Source organism: Toxotes jaculatrix, chromosome 15, assembly GCF_017976425.1.
Source record: "Toxotes jaculatrix isolate fToxJac2 chromosome 15, fToxJac2.pri, whole genome shotgun sequence".
Classification (NCBI taxonomy): Eukaryota; Metazoa; Chordata; class Actinopteri; family Toxotidae; genus Toxotes; species Toxotes jaculatrix.
This window is the reverse complement of record NC_054408.1, coordinates 860,159-883,117: the sequence shown is the minus strand read 5'-3', so window position 1 is coordinate 883,117 and position 22,959 is coordinate 860,159. Positions and strand designations below refer to the sequence as shown.

The 22,959-nt window shown below is 48.2% G+C and overlaps 2 protein-coding genes across 4 annotated transcripts; both read left to right on the top strand.

Moving 5' to 3' along the window:
• Window positions 1–230: 230 nt before the first annotated feature.
• On the top strand, window positions 231–9,509 carry tgfbr2l (transforming growth factor beta receptor-like). The gene is made up of 8 exons (XM_041056743.1): window positions 231–414; window positions 4,595–4,751; window positions 6,447–6,658; window positions 6,813–7,567; window positions 7,870–8,007; window positions 8,126–8,267; window positions 8,391–8,518; window positions 8,683–9,509. The coding sequence occupies exons 1-8, from the start codon at window positions 360–362 to the stop codon at window positions 8,866–8,868; spliced, it is 1,773 nt and encodes a 590-aa protein (XP_040912677.1). The 5' UTR covers window positions 231–359; the 3' UTR covers window positions 8,869–9,509.
• A 725-nt stretch (window positions 9,510–10,234) lies between these two features.
• Window positions 10,235–22,299, top strand: lmln (leishmanolysin-like (metallopeptidase M8 family)). Of its 3 annotated transcripts, XM_041056739.1 has the most exons (17): window positions 10,527–10,653; window positions 11,114–11,160; window positions 11,741–11,844; window positions 12,106–12,136; window positions 13,853–13,935; window positions 14,110–14,227; window positions 14,757–14,935; window positions 15,188–15,293; window positions 15,853–15,947; window positions 16,187–16,304; window positions 16,440–16,547; window positions 16,636–16,823; window positions 16,962–17,094; window positions 17,190–17,349; window positions 20,264–20,421; window positions 20,515–20,725; window positions 21,067–22,299. In XM_041056739.1, the coding sequence occupies exons 2-17, from the start codon at window positions 11,125–11,127 to the stop codon at window positions 21,165–21,167; spliced, it is 1,929 nt and encodes a 642-aa protein (XP_040912673.1). In that variant the 5' UTR covers window positions 10,527–10,653; window positions 11,114–11,124; the 3' UTR covers window positions 21,168–22,299. The 3 variants fall into 3 exon arrangements, with proteins under 3 accessions (XP_040912672.1, XP_040912671.1, XP_040912673.1); XM_041056738.1 differs by lacking the exon at window positions 11,114–11,160 and having other exon boundaries at window positions 10,235–10,653; window positions 20,264–20,394; XM_041056737.1 differs by lacking the exon at window positions 11,114–11,160 and having other exon boundaries at window positions 10,235–10,653.
• Window positions 22,300–22,959: the final 660 nt, after the last annotated feature.

Below are 22,959 nucleotides of genomic sequence, written 5' to 3'. Positions count from 1 at the left end.
TCCGTGTCTTTCCCGAGCGTTCAGGATCTGTCTGCAAATATATTATTTATCTTGAATTTATACTTTTCAAGGTCAAACGTTTGACTGATGATCTGGAAGAAGTCGAGGTCACAGTTCAACAGAAATTCAGCTCCTCTTAATTTCACCCTGAGTAAAGAGACACTGGAGACACACGCAGCCAGAGAGGCAGCGGCGGTGGGCGGTGCTAAACCACATCTGGATGAAAAACATCTGGGCTTCTCTCTGTGCATACATGAGTGTCTCTGCGCTGAACGCCAACCGACCGACCGACCGACCGACTGACGGACTGACGGACTGACCGAGCGCCCGTGAGTTCCCCCGGCTAACTTTGCCCGCAGATGATGGCTCGGTGCTGGACGTTTTGGACCGGGATCATCGTCCTAGTGACTGCCTGTGAGTGCCGCCTGATCCCCGGGCTTTTTCTCTCTTTTCCTGGGGGCTGTTTGCGGAGGTTTGGGGCGGGCAGAGGGAAGAGATGGAGCAGGGGGGACGTTTCGTTTTGGAGAGATCTGCTGTGGTGTGAGAGGTATTCACATCCTTTATTCAAGTAAAATTAGAACTGTTACACATATACTACGAAATACTACAACACTACAGGTTCTGCAAGTAAAAGCACACAAATGTTCTCAGCCTCATGTGAAGTAAAGCACTGTACATGAAGCTGATAATATTTTTATTCAAGTAGAATTTTTCATGAAGTACTTATGTAACTAATGAATCACTGTTACAACGCAGTACTTTTACATAAGTTAAGGATCTGAGTACTACACATTAAAGTGGACGGTGGTTTACACCAAACAGTAACAGGAGACACCACCCTGACACGTTCGAGGACTCACTCAGAGACACACAACGACCACTGACACACACGGCTCAACCACACTTCATCACAATCCATCTAGCAGAAGTCCACTGCTTCATGCACACTCCCAATAACTACTACACATTATGCTGACGAAACACGAAAGAGACAAACACAAACTGTTCATATAAAGTAGAAAGAACTGTCGTCTAAAATATCGGTGCCTTTCCATCCACCTGGTTTTATTCACTTTGTCAGTTTGTGCATAAAAACGTGTAAATGCTGAAAACTCAGGAAGGTTTCCTGTCCGAGGTGTAACAGCAGCTGAGAGCATCAAACCCGCCGTGAAACACGCTGACATGTATGAAGCATGAAGCGAGGAAACAGATCTGAGACTGGAACCTTCCTCACATTAACACATGGAACTAACACGATATGATCTGCAGCTGCTCTCCACTCTTACACAGTAAGAACACGGCCCTTTCCCCTGCAGGGGCCCAGTATTAACTAAAGTACTTAGAATATAATCTATTTCTCCTTTCCTATGCCCAGTTGTTCCTTCCTTGTTCCCTTCACTCTTGTTTCCTTCCACCGTAGAAAGTGTTTTATGTGTCACTGTGCAGTGTGTTTGGACAGAAACCTGACTAGTGTTCGCTGTAGCATTAGGATTTACCTTCTTTGGAATCAAGGGATCGAGACCAAACCAGGAAGAACAGATTTTCTCTGCTACCACTGGTTTCGGTCCCGGCTCTGTACGCACTCACTCTCAGTATTGGAGGTCCTCATGGGTCAAGTTCTGGACCTGAACCAACCTGAATAAATTCATTTTCACTCACCCAACTCAAAAAGACCAGAGGACTATTAAACCCGATCCAGAATGTGGTCAGAACAGAGAGAGAAGACGAAGCTCGGGTCCGTTTGGGTCCACGGAGACGTTGAACGTTGTGACACACAGTCCTGAGACCCACCACAGTAAAACAAGACCCGACTGCATCAGACTGAGCAGAATTCGGACCTGATCTGACCCAGGTCTCGGGTCGTGACCTGTGAAGGCCTCCGCTCATTACTGAATTTCTCTTGCGATGTGTTTAGCTGTTTGACGCGTGGCTCTGTGGACGACAGTGACAGCAGCTGGTCCGTCCACCACTTTGGTCCAGACTGAAACGTCTCAACAACTGTTCGATGGATTGTTGTGAAATTTCGTTCGGATGTTCACGGTCCCCTCAGGATGAGCTGTAAGAGCGTTCATGATTCTCTGACTTTTCGTGTAATGCTATCATCAGATTAACTTTTTAATTTTTCATTTTTAAATAAAATCCGGTTTGTGACCAACACGCTGCACTCACAGGAGTTTTCCTGCTCTTCATTCGGCTGATTTTAACTGACAGAGAAGAAAAAGCAGCCTATTATCTCACATCTAACAAAGAGCGAGTGTATCTGAAACGTCACACACACACTCACACACACACACACACACACACAGGCACACACCCACACACAGGCACACACACACACACACACTGGCCTCTTGGTGTTATCGAGATGTTGGAGAAGCGAGAGACTGGCACTGAAAGAAAGTGAACGTCTGGGTGTTTATGTGTGACATTTTCATTTGTGCTAATGAGGATAGCGAGGTGACTCTGTGGCTTCACACACACACACACACACACACACACACACACACACACTGCATCATATGATAAATATCTGTTCTGTCTGCTATAAAAGGCTCCCTCACACCGGACAGTGGCACCACAGCGTTGTTCTGTGTGTGTCCTTGTGAAATGTCCAGTTGCAGCAGCTCAGCGACACAGAGACCTGGACGGGGCGGGGGACCGTATGGACAGTTTGCTCATCATTTCAGTCAGCAGAGATGTACTGAGGAGGGAAGCAGGCTTTCAGAGCTAGCTTAACTTGGCCATTAACGGGAAATTAGTTCCTGTTTTCGGTGTAGGCTGAACAGATCGATCACTTTGATACCAAAGACAGCCGGTGGTTTGGACATAACCCTACGGGAGCGTTATGCTGCGCAGAGAGTCCCGAGTTTCTGCGTTCAGTAACGCAAAAGATATCATTTAAATGGGAATTCGGAATGGGAAAACTTCACAGCTCGATGAGCTACAGCAGCTTCCTCCGTTTTATGTAGTTCCTGAGCAGAACGTGAAACGCCCGGACCAAACTTCATCACAGGCCATCCAAGGGTTGCAAGACATTCACTCAAAACCTAAACCTCAAGGTGGCGCTAGAGGAAAAGTCAGAGGATCACCAAAGGGTGGGAACCATGTTTGGAATTTTGTGCCACTCCATTTGTAGTTGTAGTTGTAGTTGCAGTTGGCGGTTATGTGCCGGACTATTTCTTGGCCTCCCTGTTTACTTTGAACGGCTCAGTTTAAACTGAAGCCAGTCGGAGGTTCAGTGTGTCTTTATGCTAAGCTAAGCTAACCAGCCGCTAGCTATAGCTTTACATTTAACACACAGACACGAACCTGAACAAGAAAAAGAAGAAATGTCTGTTTCCCAGAATGTGTGTCTGTGTCTTGGTCATAAATCTGTGGCGTGTGTGTGTGTGTGTGTGTGTTTGTGTTTGTGTGTGTGTGTGTGTGGTAGCAGCAGAGTGCTGAGATTTCCCATGAGCCTTTGAGGGTGGAGTGTTGGATACTAACTTGGCTATGAAAGTAGCTCACTTCTGGCTTCAATTTATTCCTGGAGGCGCACACACACACACACACACACACACACACACACACACACACACACACACACAGTTTTGCTTCTCTGGCTCTTTTAGTTTTCTCCTTCCTTTGTCTTCAGCTCTGTTTGGAACTAACATCTGGATCAACTTCTGCTGTGAGTGTGTGTTGTCATGCAACGCGGCTGAGTTTGTATGTGTGTAATTCAGTACATGTTCATACAGATATGTGTACAACACTGTGTGTGTGTGTGTGTGTGATCTGGGTATGGTCATTGGAGTTGCTCTGATGTGGCAGAGCATAACACACAAACACACACACACACACACACAAGTAAAACACACATACATGTATCCTCTTACTCTACAGACAAATACACACAACATAAACACACAATGTAAAGTGAGAACACAACAACAACAACAACAGCACACATTACAACATGGCGTGTTTTGTTTCGTGTTTTCCGAGCTCTCACGTGATCATATGCTCTGCCTGCGTGCCGCAGCTCTTTGGGGCCAAACCCAGTTTTTGGCTGCTAACGAGCTTCAGAGGGACGCGCCCATTTCCTGCTCCACGGTCTCGGTCACGTCATGTGACGCTGTACGTGGCAGAGCAGACACAAGGGGGGACGTGCTGCTCTCTATCCTGCCAGTACCTCCACACCAAGTTTTTACCTGATGCACGGTGTCTTATTAAACTATTAGTGGTTTGTTGTGCTTGTTTTGAATAACGAACAAGAAATTTAGTAGATGCTACAGTCGCAGTTCCAAAGGTTTGTCCGTCATGACTGTCTGTCACGTGTAAAAAGTAGTACCGGACGTAAAACCCTCACACCGATGTCACCTCCTCCACCACTCCTGTGTCACGCCTGGCATCATCCGGCTGGATGAACACCTTTACAGGGGGATGTTCTCCGATCTGACAGCAGTGCCTTCCAGTTACCTGACCTTACATCACATCACAAACAGGAAACAAACAGCATCTCTTAGGGTGGAACGATGTTGTTTTCTTGGGAGGACAGTTTTAAGAGCCTGGTGTAAACTTATCTACCACGACCTGTCTCTCTTTTACCCCACAGGTCTTCCAGTCGTTGTCCAGTCTTTTAGCCACCTGAGCTTCAACCTCTGTAAGTGGTGTGAGGTGTCCAGTCCGGTGTGTAAAGACAGCGTCTGTGTTAGTAACTGCACCCTGTCCTCCTTCTGCACCGTCATCGAGGAGATCTGCATCGCCATTTGGTGAGTGGACTCTGCTTGAACTTCTGAATTCATTAGGTTGTATCACTTTCATTTGGCAGATGTTTTTGTCCAAACCAACTTTCAATAAGAGCAATGTGGGAGGAAAACTGGAGTGTGTCTCCTTTAAAGAAATGACTGAAAGCATGTTCAGTGCTACAGCATGAGTTCCAATAGAAGGTTTAAGGTTTAATTTTAATTTTTTTTAATGAAACAAGACTTGAGTGAGAGCTGGCACAGGTTGTTGACATGAAGTCTGAAAACTGGTCTGTTGTTTGGCACTGTGTTAGTGACTTCGTGTGTCATCCACTCTGTCTTGTTGTTCTTGTTTAATGAAAAAGAACAAATAAAAAACAATATGTCCTGAAGCCTTTAGTGTCCCATAAAAAAGATGGAATATTGACATCCGCTCACACACGCTCGTTTCCCTTCGCCAAAATCCCACGAGCCAGCAGAGCACTGCACGGTACAGCTAAGCTGCTTCAGTATATTGTTGATCAGCATTATGAAACATCCTGAAGTGATTTCTCTCAACTGCTTTCTCTTGCTACCGTTGCAGAAAAAAAATAAAAACACGTCTTGACTTTTCTTACTGCGTTTCAAAGGTTCACACAGTTGTTTTTGATATCAGAGACTGTGATGACCCTCCGGATCGTCAAACCCTCACAGAGTCCTCTGGCATCACTTTCTTCAGGACTGGAAAGTTTCTGCTGATTCGTGCTTTTGTTTGGATAACAGCGCTAGGCCGAGATCCCCCCTCGCTGCACCCCTCTCATTTCCTGTTCACGTCAGCTGGCCGACCCTCCCAGCTTTCTGCAGGAAACCAGTGATAAGAGAGAAGTGACAGGGAAGAAAAGAGAGGAGAGGAAAACACTGCTGTATTCAGGTCAAAGTTGACCTGAATAAACACGAATGCGCTGTCGGTATGCGCTGCACACATTAAAGCCCCTTTCAGATCTGCACCCCTTCACTTTAAACTGATGGCAATTGAACAGTGTCTGTCTCATGTCTGAATCAACACTTTTACCACAACCTAAAAGTCCTGGCCTGTGACGTCTCTGTGTCACTTCCCACACGACACAAGTCTGAACCGAATGACGTCAGATCAACAGAAATTCTGCAGCAGGTCAAGGTGAAACGCAGTGAGAGAGAAAAGTGTATTTTGTTTGTTGTGTCTGGATGAAACAGTTAATGTAAGAGTTACCCATAACCAAACTCCACCTCTTTAACACATAGATGTAGTCAGCAATGTTACAGAGTCCACGTCTGTAAAGGGCTTAAAAGCAGCTCCTCACTGGCTGACTCTGCGAAAACTAAAAGGAAGGAAGGAAGGAAGGAAGGTGTGTGTGTGTCACTTTAGGACTCACAGCGCAAAGAGTCTGAGAGCAGTTAGAGGTCCAGAGGGGCCTGGTCACCAAGGCTGGAATACCAGCCGGGACACAGGGGCCCCTGACACAGAGGGTTAACCCTAACCCCGTCACCTGTCTAACACCTGGCAAGTCAGAAGTGGTAGAAGTGGTGAGATACGATCATTTCTGAGAATGTAGAAATTAATCTGTAGATTTATTTGCCTTTCATAATGAAAATAACATCTTAAAAGGCAATGGTGACAGAGAACTAACCCTAACCCTTAAAGTCAGAGCGACCACACACTATTTTATTTTCACAAAGGTGTTTGCACTTTCCTTTGCTCTTCAGGAGGAAGACCAATGACACAATGACGGTGCACACGATGTGTCATCACCCCAGTCTGCCACTAGAGGGCGTAGACCCCGGCCTGTTGCTGAATTTCACCTCCAGAGAGTGTCACATGGTCCCACAGCCTGCAGAGGATGGAGCCATGATGGTCTGTGGCTGCCAGGGAGAACATGAATGCAACGACAAACTCATCTTCAACAAGGGAGCCAACGGTGAGAGGGGATGAATGGATGGATAGATGGATGAATGGATGGATGGATGGATGGATGGATGAAAGGAAGAGTTATTGGATAGCATGATGGATGAAGGGATGGATAGACAGAGGCTGGATGAGCAGATGTCAGTATTTTCTCTCGCTTGGTGCAGGTTTCTTCAAGCTGCAGAGTAAAGATGTGATCCCGGTGGTGGTGGTTAGTTTGGTGCCTCCTGTCCTGGTGGCCATCATCGCCACTGCTGCTTTCTACTTCTATCGCACACACTGCCCTGACAAACCTGGCCCCCCTGCACGACCTGACTGGTCCACCAAACGCAGTCCAGAGCTCTACCAGGGTTTGGATATGCCGCGTGGGGGACGGGTTGCTCGGTCGGAGGGCGGAGGAGGAGGTGTGACAGGTCCTGGATCTGAAGGGGAGGAATCTAACTCCAAGGTACCATCGCTCAACAATGACATCATCAGTGACATCACAGATTGGCAAGGTCAACGGACTGATCCACTGCCCATCAAACTGGAGGTCCTGGTGGGGAAGGGGCGCTTTGCTGAAGTATGGAGGGCATGCCTGCTGCAGCCTGAGAAGGGTGGAGTCAACAGTTACGAAACAGTGGCAGTGAAGGTGTTTCCAGCCGTAGAGTACGCCTCGTGGAGAAATGAGCGCTCCATCTTCTCTGACTCCAAACTGGAGCACGACAACGTGGTTCAGTTCCTGGCAGCTGAAGAGAGGGGTCCGCCTGGTCACGCCCTCAGAAAATACTGGCTGGTTTTGGCCTATCACAGTCTTGGCAACCTGCAGGACTTCCTCACAGCAAACATACTGAGCTGGGAAGAACTTATTGCCATGGCAGGCAGCATTGCTAAAGGTTTAGCTCATCTCCATAGTGACACAACACCCAGCGGGATATCAAAGGTAAGACCTCCTATTCCTAATCTCTGGAAATCCAGTTTTTGTTGACCTCCATTGTCATATTTTTTCAGCACATCTTACCTTCCATGCGTTCCTTATGTCACCTGCTTTTCATCAACATGTTGGACCACAGGCATCATTGACAAGTGCAGTCTCATGATAAGAAGCTTAAATTCACTTACTATAGCTAGTTAATCTTCCTAGTTAGCTTGTTTTCTGGTGAACTTATTTTGTATAGAATATTTACTGTTGAACACAGCTGCACACTGACTCTGCTGGTTGCTTGGTTGCCTGTGTCGCTGTAGGTGCCAGTTGCCCATCGGGACCTGAAGAGCAGTAACATTGTGGTAAAGAGCAGGAAGGACTGTGCTCTGTGTGACTTTGGTCTGGCACTGAGATTGGACCTGTCCCTCACTGTGGACGACTATGCTAACAGTGGACAGGTAAACTGCTCGGCTTTAGTGGTTTCTTGGTGGTTAGATGTGTCACAAACTGACACAGAACTCGTGTGTGATGTCCTTTTCTTCATTTCATTGGATGCCCCTGTATCATCACATCCAGGTGGGGACAGCTCGCTACATGGCTCCTGAGGTACTTGAGTCCAGGGTGAACCTGGAGGACCTTGAGGCCTTCAAACAGATGGATGTTTACTCCATGGCTCTGGTCCTCTGGGAGATGGCCTCCCGCTGCCATGCCATCGGAAGTAGGAGCTTTTCCGTTGTTTGTAGATTTCCATGGCAGCGCCCTGAACATAGCGTGTGTGTGTGAATGTAACATATGTGTATATGTGAATGTAATGTGTGTGTATGTGTGTGTGCTGGTGCAGAAGTGGAGAGCTACGAGCCGGCGTTTGGCTCCAAGGTCTGTGAGCAGCCCTGTGTGGACAGTATGAGAGACCTGGTGCTGAGGGACCGAGGACGGCCTGACATCCCCTCAGCGTGGACGCAGCACCAGGTCAGATAGGGACACTTTCCGTCCACAGAGACACTGACACAGTGTCAGAGATTATTTATTTCACAATTACTTATTTCTTTATTTAATATTGAACAATTTGGGTGTACACTGTCCGCACGCTGTTGGACATCTTGCAGTCTAACTCCAGTCTTCTGTCCCTCCAGGGGATGAGTGTCTTCTGCTCCACCATCACTGAGTGCTGGGATCACGACCCAGAGGCCAGACTGACGGCTCACTGTGTGGTGGAGCGCTTCAACGCCCTGCAGCAGCAGGAAGAGGAGGAGGAGGAGGAAGAACTGAGACCAGAAGCTGACCGACAGGAGGACGAAGAGAGACAAAAGAACTCATAGATGCCAGGCAACGACCAGATTCACTCCTCCACTGCTGCTTCCTCGACCTCCTCCTCTTCCTCCCTCTAGGTCCCTGGTTTTTGTCATGACAGCAGTGGTCGGTACTTCCATTACTTTGGTCCAGACTGAAATATCTCAACAACTAAAGGCCGGATTGTGACGAAAATCAATTCTAAAACCAGGCTTGATCAGGTGCATGTAAACGTGTTCTCAGATTACCTGCACACCCCAGAGTGTGACCTGGCGGTGTGAAACACAGCCATTGCCCCCCCTACAGACAAACAGTACAATTATCACTAATGTTTTCTCTGTGGGACGTCCTGGATTTTTCACCTGGAGTCCAGAGAAGACAGACGAATCCGAAGACTGACTTTGTGCCTTAAGATGGTGGACTCGCTTTTGTCCCGATCAGAGTGAGCAGTGAGAGGAGATGTGATGAGTACAGGCCTCACCTGGTACCTTCTCTGCTGGCGGAGACAGACGCTCAGTGGACACTCAATAGGAAAATATTTCATTTTCTTGGAGCCGGTCTCCATTTTGTTTTGGTATAACTCTTTAATAGTGACTGTGATTATCATTACTATAACCTTGTATGGATTTTTTGCCCAGTGGAGGGAATTTGCTTAAAATCAAAATCTGGACCCGTTCTGAAGAATTGGTGTGATTTTTGCATTTTCAATCACAAAACCTCTGCCAAAGATTCAATCATGCATGTGATTATTATTGATATATAATCACATGCAATGTTTTTGATATTTCCATGATCAGTTACAGGGTTTAAACAGCAACTTTAAACAGGATTTTCACCAAATCAGTCTGAACGGACTATTTGGATGTCGCACTTCATGACCTGGGTCAGAGGTGGAAGGATCAGAAGGCGGATGAAGGTAATCAGACATCATTAGCCACTTAAGACATCAGAGACTGGTTGAATATTCAGTTACAGAGCAGATCAGATTATCTGATCTGTGTGAAGCTCATGATCAGTTCAATTCATTTCCAATGTTTGGCCGTCACAGAGTATGGGAACCAGCATCAGACACGCAGCCATTTACACACAGCCAGAAGAAACAAGAGGGAAAAAATATCAAAACCTCATAACAAAAAGTGTAGAAATGTTGGATGGACTGAATAAACAGTAGCTATATACTGTTATGGATAATTTTTATTGTTAAAATTACTTTTCTAAATAAAATTGAACCACTAAATAACATTACTTTACAAAACGGGTTTTTAGGGTTTCAGCGGCCATGTTAAAATCCTTCTCTCTGGCTCTGAGTGAGTCATCTTATTAACACACGATCTTTGGGCTGTCATCCGTACAAGGTATCTTGCTTTGAGTGACTCATCTGGCGACACACGATCTTCGGGGTGCGGGTGTTCGCCTCTCAGCTGACACCGAGAAACAACCCGGTACCCGCCGCCGCTGTCAGCCGTGCATTTTATCTGTTACTGGCCGGTGTTACTGCTGCTGTCACCGCCGTTGTGTCTTCTCTTCTGGCATAAACGTCGATCGTATTTTCGGGATGCTAAAATGTTCTGATTCACCCTGCAAGCGATGAATGAAACGAGCGCCGAGGGGACCGGAGCGGCGGAGGTTCTGTTGACTGCGGGCTGCCGAGTCCCGCTAGTCGGGCTGGACGGAGGATGGAGTCGAGGCTGAGCGGGGATGGCAAGCCGTCCGTGTCCTGGTTCCTCCTCGGCGCTGCCCTCGTTTTCTCCCTCCTGACAGTCTTAGTGAGCTGCCACGAGACCTGCAAACACCGAGCCCCCTCTCCCGAAGAGGTGAGCCCCGGTTTGTTTTGCCGGGTTCATACAGTGCCAGGCTAGCTAGCATGCTAACTGTGGTGGCGTGCTAGGCTAGCTAGCATGATAACTATGGTGGCTAATCGGCATATCTATTTAGTTATATTGTGCGTTAAAATCTGTTGCTTGATACTCATTCAAGCTGAATTTCCTCAAGACGTGAAATGTTTGTTTTTGCTTTAGAACAAAAGTAACAACAGTCCAACTTGCTCATTTAGCAGCCTACCGAAGATTTAATGAGAGATTTGCTGTACAGTTAGCAAGCAAGCTAACAGGCTAACACGTAGCTACTTCACTGACAGGGGCCGAGTGTGCTTACTGACAACAGCCGTCATGTGCAGTGTCTGTGTGGTTCATGTCATCTGTAAAAGCAGTGAGCTATCTCCGCACCGCTCATCCGTTAGCTTTTAACGTTCACGTTTAGCCTGTGTTCCCCTAGCAACAGCAGAAATGACACTTCCGGGCAGACGTCTTCAAAATAAAAGGGTAATTTTATAAACACAAATTCCATTAAATTTAGCACCGAAATGGTGCCAAACACTTTCTTTGCTGATTTAATAACTCGCCAAAACATAAACTTTGAAGTCGCACTGTAATGCATCCAACTTTCTCTAATGTGCAGTGTATTATAGTATATTATTTTATTTTACCACCATTCTAGAGTGTATATTCAGCATTTAGTATGGCTGTGGGTCTATCCTTAGTTTCTGTTTTTTTCTAGTATTTTTATTATTAATTAATATTTATTTATGCTTTTAGTCCATTTTCTTATTGTACAGAAATTAGCCTTTAATCACAGTGTGTGTTATTTACTGGCTTCATTGTTTTTATAATTTTGAATTGACTTCTGCAACACTGGAATTTCCCTTTGGGATTAATAAAGTATGTATCTCATCTATTTATTTGACTAATATAACTTCTCATTTGAATACTGCGATATACTGACTTTTGTTATGAATCACAGTTACAGGTTTTATCCATATTCCCAGAGTTCTCTGGCTGCTAAATGGAAAAACGCACCAATCGGTCCGAACTGTTTCTCATTGTTTCTGCTGGGCTTTCTTAGGTTGTCCATCATGTGTACTTGAAACCTGAGCGTTTGACTAAGAGAAGCTCCCCTGACGACCTTCAGCTGAAGATAAAGATCATCTACGACTACAGTGTTGACCAGTGAGTACTTCAGCAGCTCACTACATTCACTACGTAAACAGGAACATTACATATAAACTCTTAGACAGGACCATTGCCACTGGAGCCAGACATTTGACAGTTAATGTTGAAAATTGTCGGTCATCAACCGTTCTACAACCGTTTCAGATACTTTACATCTTCTCTATGGTTCAGGGCACCACTTGTATCCACTTTGTGACCACAGTATGTGAGTGTAAGTGATGTTTTCTTCTCTAGCTGATGTGCTCTCTCTTTCCACAGGCTTCCTGCAGACAAAAGGAGACTGGTGAAGGTGAGGACACCTGGGAATGCCAAACGTTTGATGCTTACAGCCGCTCACATGTCAGGATTTGATGCTTTTCTTTGTCATACGTGACAATAAATTTAATGTCTTTGACTTTGACTGTTGGTCTGTCAAAACAAGACATTTGAGTTAGTTCGGGCTGTGGGAGAAAATAAAATGCTGATTATTGATGATAAAAATAATGGTGAGTTGCAGACACACTTTTCTGTATGGCAGTAGCACCTGTAAAATGACGTTTTGAAGCTGGGGTTTGGAATCATTGTTCTCTGCCATTACATCCGTTACTGAGGAAGAAGAGCGTCTGAGGAGACAAACAAATGTTGTGTTTACATTCAGTGTCTGCATTCATGTGCATCCTTGAAGGCTAACTAACATGCTGAAAGTGTTTCCTTCGTCGTGAAATATATTTTTTATATATATTTAAAAAATATATATTTTAAATCCTCCATGTTTGCTTTATGGACGTCTTCTTCTTTGCTTCAATTCTCCATTGACCCCCATGTTAAAATAGCCAACTTTACAGCCTAAAAAAACATATTTACAGCCTGGTACGTTTTATTTTTTTGGTCTCTATTGATGGGGGGGGGGGGGGCGTAGTGACGGCGTGGTTACGTTGAGTGACAGCTCCATAGACAGGCACTGGCAGTTAGCTCTTTGCTAAAGCATCGGCTGGGCTAGGCGGCTACATCCAGAGGCCTTGGGCTACCTCCAGCAGTTGACGGGGGCTGCAGTGTCCGTGTTTGTTTGCCAGTGTTCGGATAGGTTATTGTGACAGTATGGCTTGTTGTAGTGTGGACTGTACTAACCGACCGTCGAAGGAGTCTGTGTTGCAGTTTTTTCTGTAAGTAAATTTCTCACTGTTTTACCTGGATGTTTGCGCTAATTAGCATGTATTGGCATATTTAGCCGCTAGCTTATGACTTCATTGCCGATTTCTGGTCGCTGCTGATACAGATAGAGGACCGGAGCAGCTAATGTTAGGAACGCTGCTGCGGTGTGTTCCGTGCTCTCAGAGTCCGTTTATTGTGGGAATACTAGGCTACAATTTTATTTGGTCTCATTTTTCTGTTTAAAAAGTCCGACATTGCATGGACAGAGCAGCTCCGTCAGTCAGCGGCTGCTGTAACTGTAAGTGGATAGTGGATGGAGGCAGCGGTGAAATCCGGTAAATATTAAATATTGCTCCGAGCTAAGTGGCCTGGTTCTCGGCCGGCTGACCGCGGCTGACCCGCAGAGTAACCGCCTCTCCGCCAAATATGGAAAGTACACTTCCACTAAAATCCAAGATGGCGCAGCTCCAATGCCCATGGATTGGTCACAAAACCGACTCCCCGAAACCAATGGGTGACGTCACGGGTGCTACGTCCATGTATTACGGGACAGACAGAGAGACGGAGATTGCGAGGTGCAGGATTGTGCTTGGTTTTTAAATATATGTATTATATGTGAATAATACTGAACACATGGTAACAGGGCAGATAGTACTTGAAAGATTATCAGCAGATGAATATGAAATCTAGCAGGTGTGATGGGTAATATCACGCGAGCGTAATGTGTTGCACTTCCCTCATGCTTGCAGGTGTGCATTTGTGTCCTTGTGCACAAAACAAATGGAGACTAAGTTGAAAGATATAGCTCCACAGTGCCACTAGTGGTGGTCAGAAGTGAAACTGTGTTAATATGTGTGTGTGTGTGTCTCCTCAGGATAAACTGTTCCCTCAGGCCATCGACTACCTGCAGAGGGCCTTCAGTGTGAGGCGCAGGGTGGGGCCTGTGCTGCTCAGCAGGTATGTGGCCCGTCCCACCAAAGTGGTTTCGGCTGTAGATGCTGTTTCAGTCTCTGAGTCCATATTTTGGGGTTTAACTTTGAGCCTTCGCTGCCAGGTGGAACGGTGGGAACATTTCTAACCGCATCGCAAATTTGATTTTAACGTCTTTGTCTGTTGTCTGCGTCGTCTCAGACAATGTGCAACCAACCAGTACCTCAGGAAGAGAGATGACCCTCACCGCTACTGCCAGGACGCGTGTGCAGACGTCACCCGGTGCGGCCCTATCGTCGTACCACAGCACCACCTGCAGGTCAGGAAGGACCACTGCACACACAGTGAAAAGTGTAATAACAAAGTTAAGAGATGACAGACGTGCTAGCAGCCTTGTGAGGCTGTGCGGAGGTGTTTTGACCTAAATGCTAATGTCAGTAATTGTAAAGCCATTATCCTTGATAATGTTACATTAAAGTACACATGAGGGATAAGAGGAGGAGTTAGCAGGGTGGGAAAGGAAGACCAAAAGGAGGAGGCAGGCGGTGAGATGGACAGAAGGAGGTGGGAGGCTGAAAGGATAAAAGAAGGCTGTTGTTGAGTTGGTAATCTCATTATACTTATTGTTGACACGGTGCAGGAGCTATTAATAGTACTGCAACCTCTCCTGCTGTCTGTTCGTCTTGTGAGTCTCACTATCTGAAGGTCAAACGTCTCCTCAGAAAGGACGGTGCGTTGTTTGTGGAGAATGTAACGTATTCATCATGATGTGCTGAAGGTTTACCCGTCCTGTTACGGAGGAGTTTCACCTTTGCTCGCTCTCGTTTTGTGTTTTTTTTCCCTCCTAGCAATGCAAGGTGTGCAGTGAGTCTGGGAAATCGTGTGGCCCCTCAGGACCCCCGGACGGCCCCGGGGTGGAGGGGTCAGACTTCGTGCTCTACGTCAGTGGGATCACCACAGAGCGCTGTGGACAGGAGAACATAGTGGCCTACGCTGCTTACTGTCAGCTGGAGTCAGAGCTGGACAGGTGGGAGGACAGGTCATGTGGTCCCACTCTAACTGCTGGCCATGTGTCACAGCTGATTGTCTTCGTCGTGTCTTCGGGGCCCTTTGCGCCTGCAAGTGTCCCTCCCTTTTGTGCTTGAATTGCATGCATGCGTTCCCCAAACTCACAACCCCAGTGAACAGTTAGATGATTAAAAGCTACACATCAGGTTTGTATGGTCACAGCTACTCATGAGTGTGTGTGATTGTGTGTGTGTGTGTGTGTGTCCTTTAGACCCATAGCAGGCTATGCCAACCTGTGTCCTGCTATGATCTCCTCCCAGCCTCAGGAGTTTGAGGGGATGCTCTCCACGGTCAAACACGAGATCATCCACGCTCTGGTCAGTACGACCACCATCTTGAATTTTTGTTACTCCACTACATTTATTTGATTGCTATGGTTACCACTTACTCTTCAGATGAAGATTATACATAATATATGTTGTTATTAGAGCTGTGTTGATAAAATCGATTCTCCTATTCTGAATCGATTCTCATTTTATTTTGTAAAGACTGATTCGTACGTGCTCGCGTATGAATTCGCGTCATCAAATTCACGCATGTGCGCGCGTGGTGTGAAGCTAACCAAACAATGAACATGGCGTCAGACAGTACTTACTGTCCGACATAATTTAGTAATGCCCAAGTTTGCGCTTTTTTATTTTTAATGTTAACCAAGCATTGCTTACTGTCCGACGATGTTCATGGTTTGGTAGCTTCACACCACGCGCACATGCGTGAATTCGATGACGCGAGTTTGTACGCGAGCACGTACGAATCGATCTTTACAAAATAAAATGAGAATCAATTTTATCAACACAGCTCTAGTTGTATATGTAAATGGATGTAGGTGTTAGCACGGAGTGCTGACCCGTGTGCTGTTTCTCCTCTGTCCACCAGGGGTTTTCAGCCGGTCTGTTTGCCTTCTACCACGACGACGAGGGCAAACCTCTGACTCCTCGCTTCGCCAGCGGCCTGCCTGCCTTCAACGAGAGGTGAGCACTGTTTGTGAGAAATGGTCTCAGTGAGAAGCTATAGGTCGACTGGGTTTCAGACAGTGTGAGGTTCATGGTTTAAGGCGCTTTTTGGCCATGCAAGAAACATAAGAGTCCTTCTACAGCTGTTTTACTGCTCATTTTAAACCTGTGTGTGTGTGTGTGTGTATGTGTGTGTGTGTGTGTGTATGTGTGTGTGTGTGTGTCTGTCTCTCTCTCTCTCTCTCTCTCTCTCTCAGCCTGGGTCTGTACCAGTGGAGCGAGGCAGTGATCAGGAGGGTCAGCAGGCTGTGGGACATCAGAGGAGGAGCGATGGTCCGACACCAAGTCCACGTCCTGGTCACTCCTCGTGTCGTGGTGAGAAACACCTCGTATGGTCCGACTCGTTCTGGAAACGACCGGATGATCAGTTAGTCTGCGGTTTATTTTTATTCATCAGGTCTGGTCGTTATTCCCATCAGCGTCCGTCTGTGTTCTTCCCTGTGGCTGCAGGAGGAGGCGAGGAGACATTTTAACTGTCCCATCCTTGAGGGAATGGAGCTGGAGAACCAGGGAGGGACTGGAACTGAACTGAACCACTGGGAGAAGAGACTCCTGGAGGTGAAGACGTTGTCTCCGTCTAACTTGGTGGAAAACAGCAGAAACAGGCTTTTATCCTTGCTTTTGTCGTTTTCCTTTCCTTCCTCAGAACGAGGCGATGACGGGCTCCCACACCCAGAACCGGGTGTTTTCCCGGCTGACACTGGCCATCATGGAGGACAGTGGCTGGTACCAAGCCAACTACAGCCTGGCTCAGAGGCTGGACTGGGGCCGTGGCCTCGGCTGTGACTTTGTCTTGAAGAGCTGCAAGTTCTGGATGGACAGACAGAGACACAGGTCACAGTAACGCTCGTTGCTAACGTCTCACGATCACAAAGAACATCTACTCTGATCATGTTAAAGCTCCCAGCACCAAACACACACACACACAGGCTCTTTTTGTCCGTCATGTTTGCGGTGTGTTTGTGCTTGCAGGCGCCACGCCGTGACTCCGTACTGCGACACCGTGCGAGCCTCTCCTCTGCAGCTGACCTGCAGACAGGACCAGCTGGCCGTCGCTGTCTGCAACCTGCAGAGATACCCACAGGAGCTGCCGCCGGAGTACCAGGTGTGCACACAGCACATCAGAGTTTAAACTGGGACCTGCCCCGGAGTCATCCTCACCAGTTCATCCTTGTGTGTGTGTGTGTTTGTGTGTGTCAGTACTTCGAACGGATCCCAGACGTGGCTGTCGATCAGCTGCCGTTCTTCGGCGGAGCTGTGGAGATCGCTGACTACTGTCCCTTCAGCCAGGAGTTCAGCTGGCACCTCAGTGGAGAATATCAGAGAAACTCCTACTGCAGAGTGTCTGAGAACCAGCCAGGTAACCCCCACCCACACACACACACACACACACACACACAGCCACACACACACAGCCACACACAGCCACACACAGCCACACACACACACACACCCACAGCCACACACACACACACACACACAGCCACACACACACAGCCACACACACACACACAGCCACACACAGCCACACAGCCACACACACACACACACCCACACCCACAGCCACACACACACACACACACACAGCCACACACAGCCACACACAGCCACACACAGCCACACACACACCCACAGCCACACACACACACACACACACAGCCACACACACACAGCCACACACACACACACAGCCACACACAGCCACACAGCCACACACACACACACACCCACACCCACAGCCACACACACACACACACACACAGCCACACACAGCCACACACAGCCACACACAGCCACACACACACCCACAGCCACACACACACACACACACACAGCCACACACACACAGCCACACACATACACACAGCCACACACAGCCACACAGCCACACACACACACACACCCACACCCACAGCCACACACACACACACACCCACACACACACCCACACACACACACAGCCACACACACACAGCCACACACAGCCACACACACACACACACCCACAGCCACACACACCCACACACCCACCCACACACAGCCACACACACACAGCCACACACAGCCACACACACACACACACCCACAGCCACACACACACACACACACACACACACACACACACACAGCCACACACACACACAGCCACACACACACACAGCCACACACACACAGCCACACACACACCCACAGCCACACACACACACACACACACACACACACACACAGCCACACACACACACACAGCCACACACACACACACCCACAGCCACACACACACACACACACACACAGCCACACACACACAGCCACACACACACAGCCACACACACACACACACACACACAGCCACACACACACACACCCACCCACCCACACACACACACACACACACACACACACACACACACAGCCACACACACACAGCCACACACAGCCACACACACACACACACCCACAGCCACACACACACACACACACACACACACACACAGCCACACACACACACAGCCACACACACACCCACAGCCACACACACACACACACACACACACACACACACACACACACACACAGCCACACACACACACACACACACACACACACACACACACACACACACACACCCACAGCCACACACACACACACACACACACACACAGCCACACACACAGCCACACACACACAGCCACACACACACACACCCACCCACCCACACACACACACACACACACACACACACACACACACAGCCACACACACACACACACCCACCCACCCACACACACACACACACACACACAGCCACACACACACACAGCCACACACACACACAGCCACACACACACAGCCACACACAGCCACACAGCCACACACACACACACACCCACAGCCACACACAGCCACACACACACACACACACCCACAGCCACACACACACACACACACACAGCCACACACACACACACACACACACAGCCACACACACACACACACACACACACACACACACAGCCACACACAGCCACACAGCCACACACACACACACACCCACACCCACAGCCACACACACACACACACCCACACACACACCCACACACACACACAGCCACACACACACAGCCACACACACACACACACCCACAGCCACACACACCCACACACCCACCCACACACAGCCACACACACACACACACACACACACACACACACAGCCACACACACACACAGCCACACACACACAGCCACACACACACCCACAGCCACACACACACACACACACACACACACACCCACAGCCACACACACACACACCCACAGCCACACACACACACACACACACACACACACACACACACACACACACCCACAGCCACACACACACCCACAGCCACACACACACACACACACACAGCCACACACACACAGCCACACACACACCCACAGCCACACACACACACACCCACAGCCACACACACACACACACACACACACACACACACACACACACACACACCCACAGCCACACACACACACACACCCACAGCCACACACACCCACAGCCACACACACACACACACCCACAGCCACACACACACACACACACACACAGCCACACACACAGCCACACACACACAGCCACACACAGCCACACACACACAGCCACACACACACACACACACACACACACAGCCACACACACACACACCCACCCACCCACACACACACACACACACACACACACACACACAGCCACACACACACAGCCACACACACACCCACAGCCACACACACACACACCCACAGCCACACACACACACACACACACACACACACACACACACACACACACACACCCACAGCCACACACACACACCCACCCACCCACACACACACACACACACACACACACACACCCACAGCCACACACACACACACACACACACACACACACACACACACACACACAGCCACACACACAGCCACACACACACCAACACTTCTGTTGGCAAGGTGTCAAACCACTCCACGCGATGGGCAGGGTGAACGTGGCAACAGCCTGACGACAAGATTTGAGAGAGAACGAAACAAGTCGCTTTGGCTGCTGAGAACTTCAACCGTCTTTGTCTCGCCGGCTGCAGCAGGACACGTCTATGTCCTGAGCAGGCTCATGTTCCTCTGTAAGGAGCGATTAGCAACCGTATGACGATTTAGGACAGCGTACAATTTGAGTTACTGAGGCAGGTTCTGTGTGTGTGTGTGTGTGTGTTCAGACTGGTGGAGGAATTATGGAGCAGAGCAGTACGGACCAGACTCTGTGTGTCTGTACCAGAAGTCGGCGTTTGTGATGGAGCAGTGCACCAGGAAGATGACGTACCCCGACTGGGGCTCTGGATGCTACAAGGTGCCGTCAGTCAAATCCTCAGCAGGTGTAAGAGTTTTACGTGACCCGCTCAGACCAGCGCTGTGTCAGGGTCAGTCGGTTTCAGTGGAATCGCTGCCATCTCTCTCCGTGTTGCTGCAGGTGATGTGTTCAGCTCAGGGCCTGACGGTGTTCGTCCAGGATCGCTCCTTCCTGTGCGGCCGTAAGGGGCAGCTGCTCAGCGTCAGCGTCAGGATCAACGACTGGGTGTACAACGGCGTCCTGATCTGCCCCGCCTGCACTGACTTCTGTGCTGACTGTCCGCTGCCCCACCAGCTCCCGCCCATCAACACCTCCAGGAGTAACCCCATTGGTCAGTGTCACCCGCTCCTCATCTGAGGCTTCACGTGGTCAGAAACTAAACCATATAAATCCACAGTCTGCTCTGATGTGTCTCCAAGAAAAAAGCACTTCTGTTCAGAAAGACTGTGGCATTAAAAACTTTGATGACTGAAGGCTAAATGCTAAGCTAACAGCAGTTATAAGTTTTCAGTTTTTATGATGTTATTATATTTTACTCAGTTTTTCCACCTCCATAACAAACCTCCATGGTTTTATGAGTCAGCCCCTGGTGTCCTCTGATTAAGCCCGAATGATGTTTTTGTTTGTCTGTTTGTCTGTTTGTCTGTCTGTTTGTTTGTTTGTTTGTTTCAGACCCGTGCTCCAGTTCTCCAGGTCTGGCTGTCACTCTGTGGCTCCTGCTGCTCAACCTGCTCCCTCTAGTGGCTGGACTGCTGCTCTGCCACTGCAGCTGATAAAACACACACACAAACTAAGAAGCTAAGGTAGCTGGACATGTCTGTGACACGTTCTCACCTGCAGTCCTCTGTACCTTTGGGCTGCAGACGTTTCCTCTTCCCTTTCCACCTTCAAAAAGCATCGTCCTCCCTCCTCCCTTCATTTCCTTCCTTCCTCTGTTCTTGTGTCTGTTTTTTTTCTCCATCATTCCTTCCTCAGGACCTCCACTCTTTCATTCCTCAGTTCATTCCACAAACGAAATAAGGATAAAGCCTCATGTCTTCATGTCTCACCGCTGTCAGGGATCCCTGTGCAGCAGTTAGTCCTCTGGATCCTCCGGGTTTTACCTTCAGATCAGCTCTTTGGCCCGGCGCAGCGGACCGGACGTTTGCTCATGACGCAGCAGAAAACCTGATGGATTCACTCTGGGATCATCCTGCTTCATGAATTCCATCTTTTTTCCTTCATGCTGTGGCGACAGAATCGCTCATCACAAGACGTGAGACGGCGGGTCGTCCCGATTCGAAGCCCATCCCTGTGTCCCATCAGCCCAAAGCAGGAGCGACGTTCAGGAGTCGGACTGCAGAATTGTTTGTGACGGTTTAGGTATTAAAAAGTGCGTTTACAACTTTTAAGCTGAAAGAGCCTCTGAATGAACCAACGTCTGTGTGGATGGCGACCCCCAGTGGCAGCAGGAGGTAACTCTTTATATTTTTTAGGTTTGTAGGATCTTTAAGAAAACGTGTAGTGTAAATATAAATATGAGACGCATCCTGTTTCTTTTTAGCCAGGCGGTGGTGAAGATGATGGATTAAGCCTCCTCCTTACAGGCTGCTTGAGATTAAACCCATTACTAATTTTGCTCTGAGCAGATTTCTGTGATCTGAGTCCTTTGGGTATTTGCTGATTCCGAGTCAGATCTGACACTTCTATTTAAACAGATGTTTATTTAAGATGTTTCACATGTTAAACAGCTCTAGAAATTAAATGTGACGCATCCTTTTTTTTCACGAGCTACTGGATTTTCAGTGATCAGCTGAAAGGAAATTCTCTGTTCACCAAACGCTGTTTATTCCGATAAAATGCGTTTTCAGTGCAGGACTTTCACCTGTAGTCGAGCGTTCTTACAGTGGAGGATCAGGACTTTTATTTTTGTAAAGGATCTGATTGCTTCCTCCGTGCCAGTAACAGAGGCTGTGCTTTGCTTGGGATGTGGGCGCCAGAGATTTAGGGAAGCGATGCTGAGAGACAGCACTGGTCCCAGTCCACGGTGCTTACTGTGAAACGGTGACTCCAACACCTGAGCACTGAGCCGGTGTCTTTTTTTTACCTCAGCTGCTTGAGCCAAATGAGAAATGACCTTTGACCCCAGACCTTTGCTTCTGGGGTCAAAGGAAGATGAGATTTTTTTTTTTTGCTTGTTTGTTTTGCGAAGCCGTGCAGAGACGATCGTCCTCGGTGTGACGCAGGCAGCTGAGAGATTCAGAGACGTGATAATTCAGGAAAAACCGTGCGTTCGTGTGAAAACACCCGGGGGTCGAGGGGTTTCGTTCCAAAATGTTTCCTACGATCCCCGGAGGAGGAACACTTTCATTCTCTCCAGAGGATGAACCCTCTCTGTCTTTAACACCACGAGCCGCCTACAGCTTCTTTTAGATTTGCGTGTTTAGAGTGGAAAAACTGGAAAGTGAGGAAAAGAGTTTCCTCTTGTCTGAGGCGGAACAGACGCAGGAAGGTTGATAAAAGTAAAAGTGACTTTTAGTTTTCAGACAAAAGAGAAAGGAAGAGATGAAAACCAGGTCCTGAGAT